This window comes from Tachypleus tridentatus, unplaced genomic scaffold (genome assembly GCF_004210375.1).
Source record: "Tachypleus tridentatus isolate NWPU-2018 unplaced genomic scaffold, ASM421037v1 Hic_cluster_2, whole genome shotgun sequence".
NCBI lineage: Eukaryota > Metazoa > Arthropoda > Merostomata > Xiphosura > Limulidae > Tachypleus > Tachypleus tridentatus.
In genome coordinates, this window is record NW_027467782.1 from 49,628,764 (window position 1) to 49,651,225 (window position 22,462).

Here is a 22,462-nt window from a genome sequence, read left to right on the forward strand (position 1 = left end):
AAACAAAGTGCATGATACACAAGGTTTTACAACCATCTCTATCTATGTTCAAACAAGGTGCATGATACACAAGGTTTTACAACCATCTCTATCTATGTTCAAACCAGGTGCATGATACAAGGTTTTACAACCATCTCTATCTATGTTCAAACAAGGTGCATGATACACAAGGTTTTACAACCATCTCTATCTATGTTCAAACAAGGTGCATGATACACAAGGTTTTACAACCATCTCTATCTATGTTCAAACAAGGTGCATGATACACAAGGTTTTACAACCATCTCTATCTATGTTCAAACAAGGTGCATGATACACAAGGTTTTACAACCATCTCTATCTATGTTCAAACAAGGTGCATGATACACAAGGTTTTACAACCATCTCTATCTATGTTCAAACAAGATGCATGATACACAAGGTTTTACAACCATCTCTATCTATGTTCAAACAAGGTGCATGATACACAAGGTTTTACAACCATCTCTATCTATGTTCAAACAAGGTGCATGATACACAAGGTTTTACAACCATCTCTATCTATGTTCAAACAATAGACAGTGCATGATATGTTCACAAGGTTTTACAACCATCTCTATCTATGTTCAAACAAGGTGCATGATACACAAGGTTTTACAACCATCTCTATCTATGTTCAAACAAGGTGCATGATACACAAGGTTTTACAACCATCTCTATCTATGTTCAAACAAGGTGCATGATACACAAGGTTTTACAACCATCTCTATCTATGTTCAAACAAGGTGCATGATACACAAGGTTTTACAACCATCTCTATCTATGTTCAAACAAGGTGCATGATACACAAGGTTTTACAACCATCTCTATCTATGTTCAAACAAGGTGCATGATACACAAGGTTTTACAACCATCTCTATCTATGTTCAAACAAGGTGCATGATACACAAGGTTTTACATCTCTACAAAGTGCATGATAGACAAGGTTTTACAACCATCTCTATCTATGTTCAAACAAGGTGCATGATACACAAGGTTTTACAACCATCTCTATCTATGTTCAAACAAGGTGCATGATACACAAGGTTTTACAACCATCTCTATCTATGTTCAAACAAGGTGCATGATACACAAGGTATTACAACCATCTCTATCTATGTTCAAACAAGGTGCATGATACACAAGATTTTACAACCATCTCTATCTATGTTCAAACAAGGTGCATGATACACAAGATTTTACAACCATCTCTATCTATGTTCAAACAAGGTGCATGATACACAAGATTTTACAACCATCTCTATCTATGTTCAAACAAGGTGCATGATACACAAGGTTTTACAACCATCTCTATCTATGTTCAAACCAGGTGCATGATACACAAGATTTTACAACCATCTCTATCTATGTTCAAACAAGGTGCATGATACACAAGATTTTACAACCATCTCTATCTATGTTCAAACAAGGTGCATGATACACAAGGTTTTACAACCATCTCTATCTATGTTCAAACAAGGTGCATGATACACAAGGTTTTACAACCATCTCTATCTATGTTCAAACAAGGTGCATGATACACAAGGTATTACAACCATCTCTATCTATGTTCAAACAAGGTGCATGATACACAAGATTTTACAACCATCTCTATCTATGTTCAAACAAGATGCATGATACACAAGGTTTTACAGCCATCTCTATCTATGTTCAAACAAGGTGCATGATACACAAGATTTTACAGCCATCTCTATCTATGTTCAAACAAGGTGCATGATACACAAGATTTTACAACCATCTCTATCTATGTTCAAACAAGGTGCATGATACACAAGGTTTTACAACCATCTCTATCTATGTTCAAACAAGGTGCATGATACACAAGGTTTTACAACCATCTCTATCTATGTTCAAACAAGGTGCATGATAGACAAGGTTTTACAACCATCTCTATCTATGTTCAAACAAAGTGCATGATACACAAGGTTTTACAACCATCTCTATCTATGTTCAAACAAGGTGCATGATACACAAGGTTTTACAACCATCTCTATCTATGTTCAAACAAGGTGCATGATACACAAGGTTTTACAACCATCTCTATCTATGTTCAAACCAGGTGCATGATACACAAGGTTTTACAACCATCTCTATCTATGTTCAAACCAGGTGCATGATAGACAAGGTTTTACAGCCATCTCTATCTATGTTCAAACAAAGTGCATGATACACAAGGTTTTACAACCATCTCTATCTATGTTCAAACAAAGTGCATGATAGACAAGGTTTTACAACGATCTCTATCTATGTTCAAACCAGGTGCATGATACACAAGGTTTTACAACCATCTCTATCTATGTTCAAACCAGGTGCATGATACATAAGATATGTTCAAACAAGATGCATGATACACAAGGTTTTACAACCATCTCTATCTATGTTCAAACAAGATGCATGATACACAAGGTTTTACAGCCATCTCTGTCTATGTTCAAACAAGGTGCATGATACACAAGGTTTTACAACCATCTCTATCTATGTTCAAACAAAGTGCATGATACACAAGGTTTTACAACCATCTCTATCTATGTTCAAACCAGGTGCATGATACACAAGATTTTACAACCATCTCTATCTATGTTCAAACCAGGTGCATGATAGACAAGGTTTTACAGCCATCTCTATCTATGTTCAAACAAAGTGCATGATACACAAGGTTTTACAACCATCTCTATCTGTGTTCAAACCAGGTGCATGATACACAAGGTTTTACAACCATCTCTATCTATGTTCAAACCAGGTGCATGATACATAAGATTTTACAACCATCTCTATCTATGTTCAAACAAGATGCATGATACACAAGGTTTTACAACCATCTCTACCTATGTTCAAACAAGATGCATGATACACAAGGTTTTACAACCATCTCTATCTATATTCAAACAAGATGCATGATACACAAGGTTCTACAGCCATCTCTGTCTATGTTCAAACAAGGTGCATGATACACAAGGTTTTACAACCATCTCTATCTATGTTCAAACAAAGTGCATGATACACAAGGTTTTACAACCATCTCTATCTATGTTCAAACCAGGTGCATGATACACAAGATTTTACAACCATCTCTATCTATGTTCAAACCAGGTGCATGATAGACAAGGTTTTACAGCCATCTCTATCTATGTTCAAACAAAGTGCATGATACACAAGGTTTTACAACCATCTCTATCTATGTTCAAACAAAGTGCATGATACACAAGGTTTTACAACCATCTCTATCTGTGTTCAAACCAGGTGCATGATACACAAGGTTTTACAACCATCTCTATCTATGTTGAAACAAGGTGCATGATACACAAGGTTTCACAACCATCTCTATCTGTGTTCAAACAAGATGCATGATAGACAAGGTTTTACAGCCATCTCTATCTGTGTTCAAATCAGGTGCATGATACACAAGATTTTACAACCATCTCTATCTATGTTCAAACAAGGTGCATGATACACAAGGTTTTACAACCATCTCTATCTATGTTCAAACAAAGTGCATGATACACAAGGTTTTACAACCATCTCTATCTATGTTCAAACAAGGTGCATGATACACAAGGTTTTACAACCATCTCTATCTATGTTCAAACAAAGTGCATGATAGACAAGGTTTTACAACCATCTCTATCTATGTTCAAACAAGGTGCATGATACACAAGGTACTACAACCATCTCTATCTATGTTCAAACAAGGTGCATGATACACAAGGTATTACAACAATCTCTATCTATGTTCAAACAAGGTGCATGATACACAAGATATTACAACCATCTCTATGTTCAAACAAGGTGCATGATACACAAGATTTTACAACCATCCCTATCTATGTTCAAACAAGGTGCATGATACACAAGGTTTTACAACAATCTCTATCTATGTTCAAACCAGGTTCATGATACACAAGATTTTACAACCATCTCTATCTATGTTCAAACAAGGTGCATGATAGACAGTGTTTTACAACCATCTCTATCTATGTTCAAACCAGGTTCATGATACCCAAGATTTTACAACCATCTCTATCTATGTTCAAACAAGATGCATGATACACAAGATTTTACAACCATCTCTATCTGTGTTCAAACAAGATGCATGATAGACAAGGTTTTACAACCATCTCTATCTGTGTTCAAACCAGGTGCATGATACACAAGATTTTACAACCATCTCTATCTATGTTCAAACAAGGTGCATGATACACAAGGTATTACAACCATCTCTACCTATGTTCAAACAAGATGCATGATACACAAGGTATTACAACCATCTCTATCTATATTCAAACAAGATGCATGATACACAAGGTTTTACAGCCATCTCTGTCTATGTTCAAACAAGGTGCATGATACACAAGATTTTACAGCCATCTCTATCTATGTTCAAACCAGGTGCATGATACATAAGATTTTACAGCCATCTCTATCTATGTTCAAACAAGGTGCATGATACATAAGATTTTACAGCCATCTCTATCTATGTTCAAACAAGGTGCATGATAGACAAGGTTTTACAACCATCTCTATCTATGTTCAAACGAGGTGCATGATACACAAGGTATTACAACCATCTCTATCTATGTTGAAACAAAGTGCATGATAGACAAGGTTTTACAGCCATCTCTATCTATGTTCAAACGAGGTGCATGATAGACAAGGTTTTACAACCATCTCTATCTATGTTGAAACAAAGTGCATGATACACAAGGTTTCACAACCATCTTTATCTATGTTCAAACAAGGTGCATGATACACAAGGTTTTACAACCATCTCTATCTATGTTCAAACCAGGTGCATGATACACAAGGTTTCACAACCATCTCTATCTATGTTCAAACCAGGTGCATGATAGACAAGGTTTTACAGCCATCTCTATCTATGTTCAAACAAAGTGCATGATACACAAGGTTTTACAACCATCTCTATCTATGTTCAAACAAAGTGCATGATAGACAAGGTTTTACAACCATCTCTATCTATGTTCAAACCAGGTGCATGATACACAAGGTTTTACAACCATCTCTATCTATGTTCAAACCAGGTGCATGATACATAAGATTTTACAACCATCTCTATCTATGTTCAAACAAGATGCATGATACACAAGGTTTTACAACCATCTCTATCTATGTTCAAACAAGATGCATGATACACAAGGTTTTACAGCCATCTCTGTCTATGTTCAAACAAGGTGCATGATACACAAGGTTTTACAACCATCTCTATCTATGTTCAAACAAAGTGCATGATACACAAGGTTTTACAACCATCTCTATCTATGTTCAAACCAGGTGCATGATACACAAGATTTTACAACCATCTCTATCTATGTTCAAACCAGGTGCATGATAGACAAGGTTTTACAGCCATCTCTATCTATGTTCAAACAAAGTGCATGATACACAAGGTTTTACAACCATCTCTATCTATGTTCAAACAAAGTGCATGATACACAAGGTTTTACAACCATCTCTATCTGTGTTCAAACCAGGTGCATGATACACAAGGTTTTACAACCATCTCTATCTATGTTCAAACCAGGTGCATGATACATAAGATTTTACAACCATCTCTATCTATGTTCAAACAAGATGCATGATACACAAGGTTTTACAACCATCTCTACCTATGTTCAAACAAGATGCATGATACACAAGGTTTTACAACCATCTCTATCTATATTCAAACAAGATGCATGATACACAAGGTTTTACAGCCATCTCTATCTATGTTCAAACAAGGTGCATGATACACAAGGTTTTACAACCATCTCTATCTATGTTCAAACAAAGTGCATGATACACAAGGTTTTACAACCATCTCTATCTATGTTCAAACCAGGTGCATGATACACAAGATTTTACAACCATCTCTATCTATGTTCAAACCAGGTGCATGATAGACAAGGTTTTACAGCCATCTCTATCTATGTTCAAACAAAGTGCATGATACACAAGGTTTTACAACCATCTCTATCTATGTTCAAACAAAGTGCATGATACACAAGGTTTTACAACCATCTCTATCTATGTTCAAACCAGGTGCATGATACACAAGGTTTTACAACCATCTCTATCTATGTTCAAACAAGGTGCATGATACACAAGGTTTTACAACCATCTCTATCTATGTTCAAACAAGATGCATGATAGACAAGGTTTTACAACCATCTCTATCTGTGTTCAAACCAGGTGCATGATACACAAGATTTTACAACCATCTCTATCTATGTTCAAACAAGGTGCATGATACACAAGGTTTTACAACCATCTCTATCTATGTTCAAACAAAGTGCATGATACACAAGGTTTTACAACCATCTCTATCTATGTTCAAACAAGGTGCATGATACACAAGGTTTTACAACCATCTCTATCTATGTTCAAACAAAGTGCATGATACACAAGGTTTTACAACCATCTCTATCTATGTTGAAACAAAGTGCATGATAGACAAGGTTTTACAACCATCTCTATCTATGTTCAAACAAGGTGCATGATACACAAGGTATTACAACCATCTCTATCTATGTTCAAACAAGGTGCATGATACACAAGGTATTACAACAATCTCTATCTATGTTCAAACAAGGTGCATGATACACAAGATATTACAACCATCTCTATGTTCAAACAAGGTGCATGATACACAAGATTTTACAACCATCCCTATCTATGTTCAAACAAGGTGCATGATACACAAGGTTTTACAACCATCTCTATCTATGTTCAAACAAGGTGCATGATACACAAGATTTTACAACCATCTCTATCTATGTTCAAACAAGGTGCATGATAGACAGTGTTTTACAACCATCTCTATCTATGTTCAAACCAGGTTCATGATACCCAAGATTTTACAACCATCTCTATCTATGTTCAAACAAGGTGCATGATACACAAGATTTTACAACCATCCCTATCTATGTTCAAACGAGGTGCATGATAGACAAGGTTTTACAACCATCTCTATCTATGTTCAAACAAGATGCATGATACACAAGATTTTACAACCATCCCTATCTATGTTGAAACAAGGTGCATGATACATAAGATTTTACAGCCATTCCTATCTATGTTGAAACAAGGTGCATGATACACAAGGTTTTACAACCATCTCTATCTATGTTCAAACCAGGTTCATGATACACAAGATTTTACAACCATCTCTATCTATGTTCAAACCAGGTGCATGATAGACAAGGTTTTACAACCATCTCTATCTATGTTCAAACAAGATGCATGATAGACAAGGTTTTACAGCCATCTCTATCTATGTTCAAACAAGGTGCATGATACACAAGGTTTTACAACCATCTCTATCTATGTTCAAACAAGATGCATGATACACAAGATTTTACAACCATCTCTATCTATGTTCATACAAAGTGCATGATAGACAAGGTTTTACAACCATCTCTATCTATGTTCAAACAAGGTGCATGATACACAAGGTTTTACAACCATCTCTATCTATGTTCAAACAAGGTGCATGATACACAAGGTATTACAACCATCTCTATCTATGTTCAAACAAGGTGCATGATACACAAGATATTACAACCATCTCTATGTTCAAACAAGGTGCATGATACACAAGATTTTACAACCATCCCTATCTATGTTCAAACAAGGTGCATGATACACAAGGTTTTACAACCATCTCTATCTATGTTCAAACAAGGTTCATGATACACAAGATTTTACAACCATCTCTATCTATGTTCAAACAAGGTGCATGATAGACAGTGTTTTACAACCATCTCTATCTATGTTCAAACCAGGTTCATGATACCCAAGATTTTACAACCATCTCTATCTATGTTCAAACAAGGTGCATGATACACAAGATTTTACAACCATCCCTATCTATGTTCAAAGGAGGTGCATGATAGACAAGGTTTTACAACCATCTCTATCTATGTTCAAACAAGATGCATGATACACAAGATTTTACAACCATCTCTATCTATGTTCAAACAAGGTGCATGATACACAAGATTTTACAGCCATTCTCTATCTATGTTCAAACAAGGTGCATGATACACAAGGTTTTACAACCATCTCTATCTATGTTCAAACCAGGTTCATGATACACAAGATTTTACAACCATCTCTATCTATGTTCAAACCAGGTGCATGATAGACAAGGTTTTACAACCATCTCTATCTATGTTCAAACAAGATGCATGATAGACAAGGTTTTACAGCCATCTCTATCTATGTTCAAACAAGGTGCATGATACACAAGGTTTTACAACCATCTCTATCTATGTTCAAACAAGATGCATGATACACAAGATTTTACAACCATCTCTATCTATGTTCAAACAAAGTGCATGATAGACAAGGTTTTACAACCATCTCTATGTTCAAACAAGGTGCATGATACACAAGGTTTTATCTTATTTAAATCATTTAACGTAATATTTCTACCTGAAGAGAACCACCGGTCTGAAAAAAACACTGTATATCTTTAATATAAATGTTTTATCCACTTATAGTTTTTTATATCACATTTAAATATGTACTCATGTTCTCCTGTAAGACTTCTTACAGACAGACTTTCTTGTCTGAGAAAAAGACAGATTAACTCTTACACGTAAGATTAGTTCATTAGAAATGAGAACAGCTTGAAAAGGGGTTCACAGTAAAACCCAGAGTACCCAATCAAAACAACTTAATCTTCACAGAGTACCCGTAACCCTACACTTGTCATTACACTTCTGAACTGTTTTTTACATAAATATAAATATTAGCTGTGAACTGTGAAACTTCATTAAGTCTTAAAGAAGAATTTCAATGTCAAATGCAGAGATAATATGAACGAAACTCCTCTCAATGGACAACTGTAACAACCTCTCTTTAACAATGAACAAATTATACATATATATAAAAATCTTTATAATTTAATAACATCCTTAACTAACAATCAGAATCTATATCTTTCCTTCAGTCTACACTTAACTAAAAACTGAGAATCATATTTTTCCTTTGATCTACACTTAACTAAAAACTAGAAATCATATCTTTCCTTCAATCTGCACTTAACTAAAAACTAAGAATCATATCTTTCCTTTAATCTACACTTACTAAAAAGTAGGAATCATATCTTTCCTTTGATCTACACTTAACTAAAAACTAGGAATCATATCTTTCCTTTGATCTACACTCACTAAAAAGTAGAAATCATATCTTTCCTTTGATCTACACTTAACTAAAAACTAAGAATCATATCTTTCCTTCGATCTGGACTTAACTACAAACTAGGAATCATATCTTTCCTTTAATCTACACTTACTAAAAAGTAGGAATCATATCTTTCCTTTGATCTACACTTAACTAAAAACTAGGAATCATATCTTTCCTTCAGTCTAGATATAACTAAAAACTATGAATCATATCTTTCCTTCAGTCTACACTTAACTAAAAACTAGGAATCATATGTTTCCTTCAGTCTACACTTAACTAAAAACTAGGAATCATATCTTTCCTTCACTCTACACTTAACTAAAAACTAGGAATCATATCTTTCCTTCAGTCTACACATAACTAAAAACTAGGAATCATATCTTTCCTTCACTCTACACTTAACTAAAAACTAGGAATCATATCTTTCCTTCAGTCTACACTTAACTAAAAACTAGGAATCATATCTTTCCTTCAGTCTAGATATAACTAAAAACTACGAATCATATCTTTCCTTCAGTCTACACTTAACTAAAAACTAGGAATCATATCTTTCCTTCAGTCTAGATATAACTAAAAACTAGGAATCATATATTTCCTTCAGTCTACACTTAACTAAAAACTAGGAATCATATCTTTCCTTTGATCTACACTCACTAAAAAGTAGGAATCATATCTTTCCTTTGATCTACACTTAACTAAAAACTAAGAATCATATCTTTCCTTCGATCTGGACTTAACTACAAACTAGGAATCATATCTTTCCTTTGATCTACACTTACTAAAAAGTAGGAATCATATCTTTCCTTTGATCTACACTTAACTAAAAACTAGGAATCATATCTTTCCTTCAGTCTAGATATAACTAAAAACTATGAATCATATCTTTCCTTCAGTCTAGATATAACTAAAAACTACGAATCATATCTTTCCTTCAGTCTACACTTAACTAAAAACTAGGAATCATATCTTTCCTTCAGTCTACACTTAACTAAAAACTAGGAATCATATCTTTCCTTCACTCTACACTTAACTAAAAACTAGGAATCATATCTTTCCTTCACTCTACACTTAACTAAAAACTAGGAATCATATCTTTCCTTCAGTCTACACTTAACTAAAAACTAGGAATCATATCTTTCCTTCAGTCTAGATATAACTAAAAACTAGGAATCATATCTTTCCTTTGATCTACACTCACCTCATCATTGTTGTTGAGAGCTAACTTAACTGTTTGATCTTTACCTGTAACCTCCTTCCCAAACGTCACACGACCTGCAGACAAGTGACATACAAAAAACTTCATGGCTTAATGACTCTGACAACTGAAACACACCACACATTATTAACCCTGACAACTGAAACACACCACGCATTATTAACCCTGACAACTGAAACACACCACGCATTATTAACCCTGACAACTGAAACACACCACGCATTATTAACACTGACAACTGAAACACACCACGCATTATTAACACTGACAACTGAAACACACCACGCATTATTAACCCTGACAACTGAAACACACCACACATTATTAACACTAACAACTGAAATACACCACACATTATTAACCCTGACAACTGAAACACACCACACATTATTAACACTGACAACTGAAACACACCACGCATTATTAACACTGACAACTGAAACACACCACGCATTATTAACCCTGACAACTGAAACACACCACACATTATTAACCCTGACAACTGAAACACACCACACATTATTAACACTGACAACTGAAACACACCACACATTATTAACCCTGACAACTGAAACACACCACACATTATTAACCCTGACAACTGAAACACACCACACATTATTAACCCTGACAACTGAAACACACCACACATTATTAACCCTGACAACTGAAACACACCACACATTATTAACCCTGACAACTGAAACACACCACACATTATTAACCCTGACAACTGAAACACACCACACATTATTAACCCTGACAACTGAAACACACCACACATTATTAACACTAACAACTGAAATACACCACACATTATTAACCCTGACAACTGAAACACACCACACATTATTAACCCTGACAACTGAAACACACCATACATTATTCCTCTTTTAATCACTGCACGTTACACACCTGCTGTTATTATGATACTTTACCTACAATCACTGCACGTTATACACTTGCTGTTACTGACTAGATAATTAAACTACTGAAGCAGTCTGAACTAAAGTACAGAACACATTATGTTTCTGCAGGTGGAAATTAGTAAAGGAATAACAAGATTACATTCTCAATGTTGTTTTATTAAATCAGTTTAATAAATCACAAACCTGGTAGGTGTTACGTAGTGACATAAGTCAGTTTAATAAATCACAAACCTGGTAGGTGTTACCTAGTGACATAAGTCAGTTTAATAAATCACAAACCTAGTAGGTGTTCCCTAGTGACATAAGTCAGTTTAATAAATCACGAACCTGATAGGTGTTACCTAATGGCGTAAGTCAGTTTAATAAATCACAAACCTGGTAGGTGTTACCCAGTGACATAAGTCAGTTTAATAAATCATGAACCTGGTAGATGTTACCTAATGGCGTAAGTCAGTTTAATAAATCACAAACCTGGTAGGTGTTACCTAGTGACATAAGTCAGTTTAATAAATCACAAACCTGGTAGGTGTTACCTAGTGACATAAGTCAGTTTAATAAATCACAAACCTGGTAGGTGTTACCTAGTAACATAAGTCAGTTTAATAAATCACAAACCTGGTAGGTGTTACTTAGTGACATAAGTCAGTTTAATAAATCACAAACCTTGTAATTGTTACCTTATGACATTTAATGAACCATAAATCCAGTATATGTTATTTACTGGTGTAAGTCAGATTAGTAAATCGCAAATCTGCTAGACATTACTAAGTGATCTAAGTATAAGTCATCAACTCTATATAGTAAGTGACACTAGAGATAACTAGAAAATTCATTCTGTAAAAAACCTGAAATATTAATCTTAAAACTTTTAGTTTCAACTGAAGTTGTTAACAAAATAATATTTAAAGCCTTATTTTTCAGGTAAGCAAGATCTATCTCAAAAATAAATATTTTTTCAGTTTTGTGTTGTTCCTAAACAGTCTACAATTAATTAAGAAAACTATATGAAACAATGAAGTCAACCAAACTCTGTTAATAGTCGTACTGATAAAATGCAACTTTTATTCATTCAAGTTTCAAAAATAGTTACTGACACTCACCACTTTTAATACCAAAGGTTTCGTCTAACAGACCTTCGTACGTCAGTTGCGTGAGAAGTACAGAGACGTAGTCAATTTCTGGAAAAGTTGATCCAATAAAACTCTTATCACTGTAAAAAAGGAAATTATAAAAATAGCCATAGCTTCTGTTTTTGGTAAATTTGTTTGTTAGAGCACAAAGCTATAGAATGGGGTATTTGTGCTGTGCCTACCAAGTGTATCAAAACCTGCTTTTAAGGATTGTATCTCATCAGTTTGAGTCCCAAGCCACTCAAGATGTTTTCACAGTTAATAATAAAAATAAATATTTTACTGAACCAATAACAATACTTACACAGCTAATATCACAGATTATCCTCACATGAATCTATTATATGTGTGATTGTAGAAAATGAATGTACAATTTAACTATAGTAAGTATACGAAGAAATACATTATTTACTGAAGACATTCTAAGCCAACTTAGCAGACTTCATATCCACCACAGCTTACTGTTTGACCATCAGAATATAAACTCAATATCTGAGTTATTGTTTTATGTTTGAGAACTCAGAACAAGTGTAAAAAAATGTTGCACTATTGTCAGTGAAAGAATGGCTTATTGTATATATGTCAGTGATAGAATGACTTATTGTACATATGTCAGTGATAGAATGGCTTATTGTATACATGTCAGTGATAGAATGGCTTATTGTATACATGTCAGTGATAGAATGACTTATTGTGTACATGTCAGTGATAGAATGACTTATTGTATACATGTCAGTCATAGAATGGTTTATTGTATACATGTCAGTGATAGAATGGCTTATTGTATACATGTCAGTGATAGAATGGCTTATTGTATACATGTCAGTGATAGAATGGTTTATTGTATACATGTCAGTGATAGAATGGCTTATTGTATACATGTCAGTGATAGAATGGCTTATTGTGTACATGTCAGTGATAGAATGACTTATTGTATACATGTCAGTCATAGAATGGTTTATTGTATACATGTCAGTCATAGAATGGCTTATTGTATACATGTCAGTGATAGAATGGCTTATTGTGTACATGTCAGTGATAGAATGACTTATTGTATACATGTCAGTCATAGAATGGTTTATTGTATACATGTCAGTCATAGAATGGTTTATTGTATACATGTCACTGACAGAATGGCTGATTGTATACATGTCAGTGATAGAATGACTTATTGTATACATGTCAGTGAAAGAATGGCTTATTGTATACATGTCAGTGATAGAATGACTTATTGTATACATGTCAGTGATAGAATGACTTATTGTATACATGTCAGTGATAGAATGACTTATTGTATACATGTCAGTGATAGAATGGCTTATTGTGTACATGTCAGTGATAGAATGACTTATTGTATACATGTCAGTGATAGAATGACTTATTGTATACATGTCAGTGATAGAATGGTTTATTGTATACATGTCAGTGATAGAATGGCTTATTGTATACATGTCAGTGATAGAAATGACTTATTGTATACATGTCAGTGATAGAATGACTTATTGTATACATGTCAGTGATAGAATGGTTTATTGTATACATGTCAGTGATAGAATGGCTTATTGTATACATGTCAGTGATAGAATGACTTATTGTATACATGTCAGTGATAGAATGACTTATTGTATATATGTCAGTGATAGAATGACTTATTGTATACATGTCAGTGATAGAATGACTTATTGTGTACATGCCAGTGATAGAATGACTTATTGTATACATGTCAGTGATAGAATGACTTATTGTATACATGTCAGTGATAGAATGGCTTATTGTGTACATGTCAGTGATAGAATGACTTATTGTATACATGTCAGTGATAGAATGACTTATTGTATACATGTCAGTGATAGAATGGCTTATTGTGTACATGTCAGTGATAGAATGACTTATTGTATACATGTCAGTCATAGAATGGTTTATTGTATACATGTCAGTCATAGAATGGTTTATTGTATACATGTCACTGACAGAATGGCTTATTGTATACATGTCAGTGATAGAATGGCTTATTGTATATATGTCAGTGATAGAATGGCTTATTGTATATATTACAAAGTATGGTATGCAAAAAAATCTATTAATATTTATCTGTAAAGAAATTGGACCAACCTCGTATCTATTGAAAATGTCCACAACAATGTCTACTACAATTCTGAATGCGCTAGATGTACATACATGAAAGTTGACCAGTATTTAGTAAATGTTACAAATGTCTTGTATACCACACACACACACATACAAAATAATCTCAAACACAATATGTTTAATAAAAGGTTTGTTTGTGAACTAAAAAAACCTTCACTGAGCCAGTCTGAGTAAAAATGGAATAAAAGTACTTCTTTCCTAAGATATCCTAAATCAAATATTAAAAGTTTTAGGCTATATGTCTTTATCTCATGTTTTTACATACATACTCCTAGTCAGATCAGTATGATGTGGTCATACATTTACACATACATACTTTTAGTCAGATCAGTATGGTGTGGTCATACATTTACACATACATACTTTTAGTCAGATCAGTATGATGTGGTCATACATTTACACATACATACTTTTAGTCAGATCAGTATGGTGTGGTCATACATTTACACATACATACTTTTAGTCAGATCAGTATGGTGTGGTCATACATTTACACATACATACTTTTAGTCTGATCAGTATGGTGTGGTCATACATTTACACATACATACTTTTAGTCAGATCAGTATGGTGTGGTCATACATTTACACATACATACTTTTAGTCAGATCAGTACTGTGTGGACATACATTTACATATACATACTTTTAGTCAGATCAGTATGGTGTGGTCATACATTTACACATACATACTTTTAGTCAGATCAGTACGGTGTGGTCAAACATTTACACATACATACTTTTAGTCAGATCAGTATGATGTGGTCATACATTTACACATACATACTTTTAGTCAGATCAGTGTGGTGTAGTCATACATTTACACATACATACTTTTAGTCAGATCAGTATGATGTGGTCATACATTTACACATACATACTTTTAGTCAGATCAGTATGATGTGGTCATACATTTACACATACATACTTTTAGTCAGATCAGTATGATGTGGTCATACATTTACACATACATACTTTTAGTCAGATCAGTATGGTGTGGTCATACATTTACACATACATACTTTTAGTCAGATCAGTATGGTGTGGTCATACATTTACACATACATACTTTTAGTCAGATCAGTATGGTGTGGTCATACATTTACACATACATACTTTTAGTCAGATCAGTATGGTGTGGTCATACATTTACATATACATACTTTTAGTCAGATCAGTACTGTGTGGACATACATTCACATATACATACTTTTAGTCAGATCAGTACTGTGTGGACATACATTTACACATACATACTTTTAGTTAGATCAGTATAGTGTGGACATACATTTACACATACATACTTTTAGTTAGATCAGTATGGTGTGGTCATACATTTACATAAACATACTTTCAGTCAGATCAGTATGGTGTGGACATACATTTACATATACATACTTTTAGTTAGATCAGTATGGTGTGGACATACATTTACACATACATACTTTTAGTCAGATCAGTACTGTGTGGACATACATTCACATATACATACTTTTAGTCAGATCAGTACTGTGTGGACATACATTCACATATACATACTTTTAGTCAGATCAGTACTGTGTGGACATACATTCACATATACATACTTTTAGTCAGATCAGTACTGTGTGGACATACATTCACATATACATACTTTTAGTCAGATCAGTACTGTGTGGACATACATTTACACATACATACTTTTAGTTAGATCAGTATGGTGTGGTCATACATTTACATATACATACTTTTAGTCAGATCAGTACTGTGTGACATACATTTACACATACATACTTTTAGTCAGATCAGTATGGTGTGGTCATACATTTACATATACATACTTTTAGTCAGATCAGTACTGTGTGGACATACATTCACATATACATACTTTTAGTCAGATCAGTACTGTGTGGACATACATTTACACATACATACTTTTAGTCAGATCAGTACTGTGTGGACATACATTTACACATACATACTTTTAATTAGATCAGTATGGTGTGGTCATACATTTACATATACATACTTTTAGTCAGATCAGTACTGTGTGGACATACATTCACATATACATACTTTTAGTCAGATCACTACTGTGTGGACATACATTTACACATACATACTTTTAGTCAGATCAGTATGGTGTGGTCATACATTTACACATACATACTTTTAGTCAGATCAGTATGGTGTGGTCATACATTTACACATACATACTTTTAGTCAGATCAGTATGGTGTGGTCATACATTTACACATACATACTTTTAGTCAGATCAGTATGGTGTGGTCATACATTTACATATACATACTTTTAGTCAGATCAGTACTGTGTGGACATACATTCACATATACATACTTTTAGTCAGATCAGTACTGTGTGGACATACATTTACACATACATACTTTTAGTTAGATCAGTATAGTGTGGACATACATTTACACATACATACTTTTAGTTAGATCAGTATGGTGTGGTCATACATTTACATAAACATACTTTCAGTCAGATCAGTATGGTGTGGACATACATTTACATATACATACTTTTAGTTAGATCAGTATGGTGTGGACATACATTTACACATACATACTTTTAGTCAGATCAGTACTGTGTGGACATACATTCACATATACATACTTTTAGTCAGATCAGTACTGTGTGGACATACATTCACATATACATACTTTTAGTCAGATCAGTACTGTGTGGACATACATTCACATATACATACTTTTAGTCAGATCAGTACTGTGTGGACATACATTTACACATACATACTTTTAGTTAGATCAGTATGGTGTGGTCATACATTTACATATACATACTTTTAGTCAGATCAGTACTGTGTGACATACATTTACACATACATACTTTTAGTCAGATCAGTATGGTGTGGTCATACATTTACATATACATACTTTTAGTCAGATCAGTACTGTGTGGACATACATTCACATATACATACTTTTAGTCAGATCAGTACTGTGTGGACATACATTTACACATACATACTTTTAGTCAGATCAGTACTGTGTGGACATACATTTACACATACATACTTTTAATTAGATCAGTATGGTGTGGTCATACATTTACATATACATACTTTTAGTCAGATCAGTACTGTGTGGACATACATTCACATATACATACTTTTAGTCAGATCACTACTGTGTGGACATACATTTACACATACATACTTTTAGTCAGATCAGTATGGTGTGGTCATACATTTACATATACATACTTTTAGTCAGATCAGTACTGTGTGGACATACATTTACACATACATACTTTTAGTTAGATTAGTATGGTGTGGTCATACATTTACACATACATACTTTTAGTCAGATCAGTACTGTGTGGACATACATTTACACATACATACTTTTAGTCAGATCAGTATGGTGTGGACATACATTTACACATACATACTTTTAGTCAGATCAGTACTGTGTGGACATACATTCACATATACATACTTTTAGTCAGATCAGCACTGTGTGGACATACATTCACATATACATACTTTTAGTCAGATCAGCACTGTGTGGACATACATTCACATATACATACTTTTAGTCAGATCAGTATGGTGTGGTCATACATTTACACATACATACTTTTAGTCAGATCAGTATGGTGTGGTCATACATTTACACATACATACTTTTAGTCAGATCAGTATGGTGTGGTCATACATTTACACATACATACTTTTAGTCAGATCAGTACTGTGTGGACATACATTTACACATACATACTTTTAGTCAGATCAGTATGGTGTGGACATACATTTACACATACATACTTTTAGTCAGATCAGCACTGTGCGGACATACATTCACATATACATACTTTTAGTCAGATCAGCACTGTGTGGACATACATTCACATATACATACTTTTAGTCAGATCAGTATGGTGTGGTCATACATTTACACATACATACTTTTAGTCAGATCAGTATGGTGTGGTCATACATTTACACATACATACTTTTAGTCAGATTAGTATGGTGTGGTCATACATTTACACACACATACTTTTAGTCAGATCAGTACTGTGTGGACATACATTTACACATACATACCTTTAGTTAGATTAGTATGGTGTGGTCATACACTTACACATACATACTTTTAGTCAGATCAGTATGGTGTGGACATACATTTACACATACATACTTTTAGTCAGATCACTATGGTGTGGACATACATTTACACATACATACTTTTAGTCAGATCAGTACTGTGTGGACATACATTTACACATACATACATTTAGTCAGATCAGTACTGTGTGGACATACATTTACACATACATACTTTTAGTCAGATCAGTATGGTGTGGACATACATTTACACATACATACTTTTAGTCAGATCAGTACTGTGTGGACATACATTCACATATACATACTTTTAGTCAGATCAGCACTGTGTGGACATACATTCACATATACATACTTTTAGTCAGATCAGCACTGTGTGGACATACATTCACATATACATACTTTTAGTCAGATCAGTATGGTGTGGTCATACATTTACACATACATACTTTTAGTCAGATCAGTATGGTGTGGTCATACATTTACACATACATACTTTTAGTTAGATTAGTATGGTGTGGTCATACATTTACACATACATACTTTTAGTCAGATCAGTATGGTGTGGACATACATTTACACATACATACTTTTAGTCAGATCAGTATGGTGTGGACATACATTTACACATACATACTTTTAGTCAGATCAGTATGGTGTGGACATACATTTACACATACATACTTTTAGTCAGATCAGTACTGTGTGGACATACATTCACATATACATACTTTTAGTCAGATCAGCACTGTGTGGACATACATTCACATATACATACTTTTAGTCAGATCAGTATGGTGTGGTCATACATTTACATATACATACTTTTAGTCAGATCAGCACTGTGTGGTCATATATTTACACAGACATACTTTTAGTCAGATCAGTATAGTGTGGCCATACATTTACATCTATATATTCCTAGTCAGGTCAATACACTTGTTAAACTGAAAGATACAAATGACAGAATGTCTACCTTATGATATATAATGTGATGTAAAATGGGTTTATACACATGATAATTTTGATACTCACTAAACATCACTGAAATAATGAGCATATGACATTTCAAGACTTGTATAAATAAATCCAGACAATACCCATGGTCTCTGATAACAAAACTATAAATAAATCCAGGCACCACCCATGGTCTTTGATAACAAAACTATAAATAAATCCAGACAATACCCATGGTCTCTGATAACAAAACTATAAATAAATCCAGACACCACACATGGTCTCTGATAACAAAACTATAAATAAATCCAGACAATACCCATGGTCTCTGATAACAAAACTATAAATATATCCAGACAACACCCATGGTCTCTGATAACAAAACTATAAATAAATCCAGACAACATCCATGGTCTCTGATAACAAAACTATAAATAAATCCAAACAATACCCATGGTCTCTGATAACAAAACTATAAATAAATCCAGACAACACCCATAATCTCTGATAACAAAACTATAAATAAATCCAGACAACACCCTTGGTCTCTGATAACAAAACTATAAATAAATCCAGACAACACCCATGGTCTCTGATAACAAAACAAAAATAAATCCAAACAATACCCATGGTCTCTGATAACAAAACTATAAATAAATCCAGACAACACCCATGGTCTCTGATAACAAAACTATAAATAAATCCAAACAATACCCATGGTCTCTGATAACAAAACTATAAATAAATCCAGACAACACCCATAATCTCTGATAACAAAACTATAAATAAATCCAGACAACACCCTTGGTCTCTGATAACAAAACTATAAATAAATCCAGACAACACCCATGGTCTCTGATAACAAAACAAAAATAAATCCAAACAATATCCATGGTCTCTGATAACAAAACTATAAATAAATCCAGACAACACCCATGGTCTCTGATAACAAAACTATAAATAAATCCAGACAACACCCATGGTCTCTGATAACAAAACTATAAATAAATCCAAACAATACCCATGGTCTCTGATAACAAAACTATAAATAAATCCAGACAACACCCATAATCTCTGATAACAAAACTATAAATAAATCCAGACAACACCCTTGGTCTCTGATAACAAAACTATAAATAAATCCAGACAACACCCATGGTCTCTGATAACAAAACAAAAATAAATCCAAACAATACCCATGGTCTCTGATAACAAAACAATAAATAAATCCAGACAACACCCATGGTCTCTGATAACAAAACTATAAATAAATCCAGACAACACCCATGGTCTCTGATAAAAAAACTATAAATAAATCCAGACAACACCCATGGTCTCTGATAACAAAACTATAAATAAATCCAAACAATACCCATGGTCTCTGATAACAAAACTATAAATAAATCCAGACAACACCCTTGGTCTCTGATAACAAAACTATAAATAAATCCAGACAACACCCATGGTCTCTGATAACAAAACAAAAATAAATCCAGACAATACCCATGGTCTCTAATAACAGAACTATAAATAAATCCAGACAACACCCATGGTCTCTGATAACAAAACTATAAATAAATCCAGACAACACCCATAATCTCTGATAACAAAACTATAAATAAATCCAGACAACACCCTTGGTCTCTGATAACAAAACTATAAATAAATCCAGACAACACCCATGGTCTCTGATAACAAAACAAAAATAAATCCAAACAATACCCATGGTCTCTGATAACAAAACTATAAATAAATCCAGACAACACCCATGGTCTCTGATAACAAAACTATAAATAAATCCAGACAACACCCATGGTCTCTGATAACAAAACTATAAATAAATCCAAACAATACCCTTGGTCTCTGATAACAAAACTATAAATAAATCCAGACAACACCCATGGTCTCTGATAACAAAACTAAATCCAAAATAAATCCATAAATAAATCCAGACAACACCCATGGTCTCTGATAACAAAACTATAAATAAATCCATGGTCTCTGATAACAAAACTATAAATAAATCCAGACAACACCCATGGTCTCTGATAACAAAACTATAAATAAATCCAGACAACACCCATGGTCTCTGATAACAAAACTATAAATAAATCCATACCCATGGTCTCTGATAACAAAACTATAAATAAATCCAGACAACACCCATGGTCTCTGATAACAAAACTATAAATAAATCCAGACAACACCCATGGTCTCTGATAACAAAACTATAAATAAATCCAAACAATACCCATGGTCTCTGATAACAAAACTATAAATAAATCCAGACAACACCCATGGTCTCTGATAACAAAACTATAAATAAATCCAGACAACACCCATGGTCTCTGATAACAAAACTATAAATAAATCCAAACAATACCCATGGTCTCTGATAACAAAACTATAAATAAATCCAGACAACACCCATGGTCTCTGATAACAAAACTATAAATAAATCCAGACAACACCCATGGTCTCTGATAACAAAACTATAAATAAATCCAAACAATACCCATGGTCTCTGATAACAAAACTATAAATAAATCCAGACAACACCCATGGTCTCTGATAACAAAACTATAAATAAATCCAGACAACACCCATGGTCTCTGATAACAAAACTATAAATAAATCCAGACAATACCCATGGTCTCTGATAACAAAACTATAAATAAATCCAGACAACACCCATGGTCTCTGATAACAAAACTATAAATAAATCCAGACAACACCCATGGTCTCTGATAACAAAACTATAA

At 33.7% G+C, this 22,462-nt stretch overlaps 2 protein-coding genes across 3 annotated transcripts in view; one reads left to right on the forward strand and one right to left on the reverse strand.

The window, feature by feature from the left end:
- Positions 1-22,462, forward strand: part of LOC143242200 (E3 SUMO-protein ligase PIAS1-like) — a 571,445-nt gene that overhangs the window by 431,900 nt on the left and 117,083 nt on the right. The gene's annotated exons all lie outside the window — the stretch shown is intronic.
- Positions 1-22,462, reverse strand: part of LOC143243257 (vacuolar protein sorting-associated protein 33B-like) — an 88,162-nt gene that overhangs the window by 51,032 nt on the left and 14,668 nt on the right. The window contains exons 8-9 of the mRNA XM_076487105.1: positions 12,471-12,548; positions 10,424-10,497 (exon numbers count right to left, since the gene is read on the reverse strand). Of these exons, the coding sequence (XP_076343220.1) occupies positions 10,424-10,497; positions 12,471-12,548 (152 nt within the window). The remainder of the gene's footprint in view (positions 1-10,423; positions 10,498-12,470; positions 12,549-22,462) is intronic.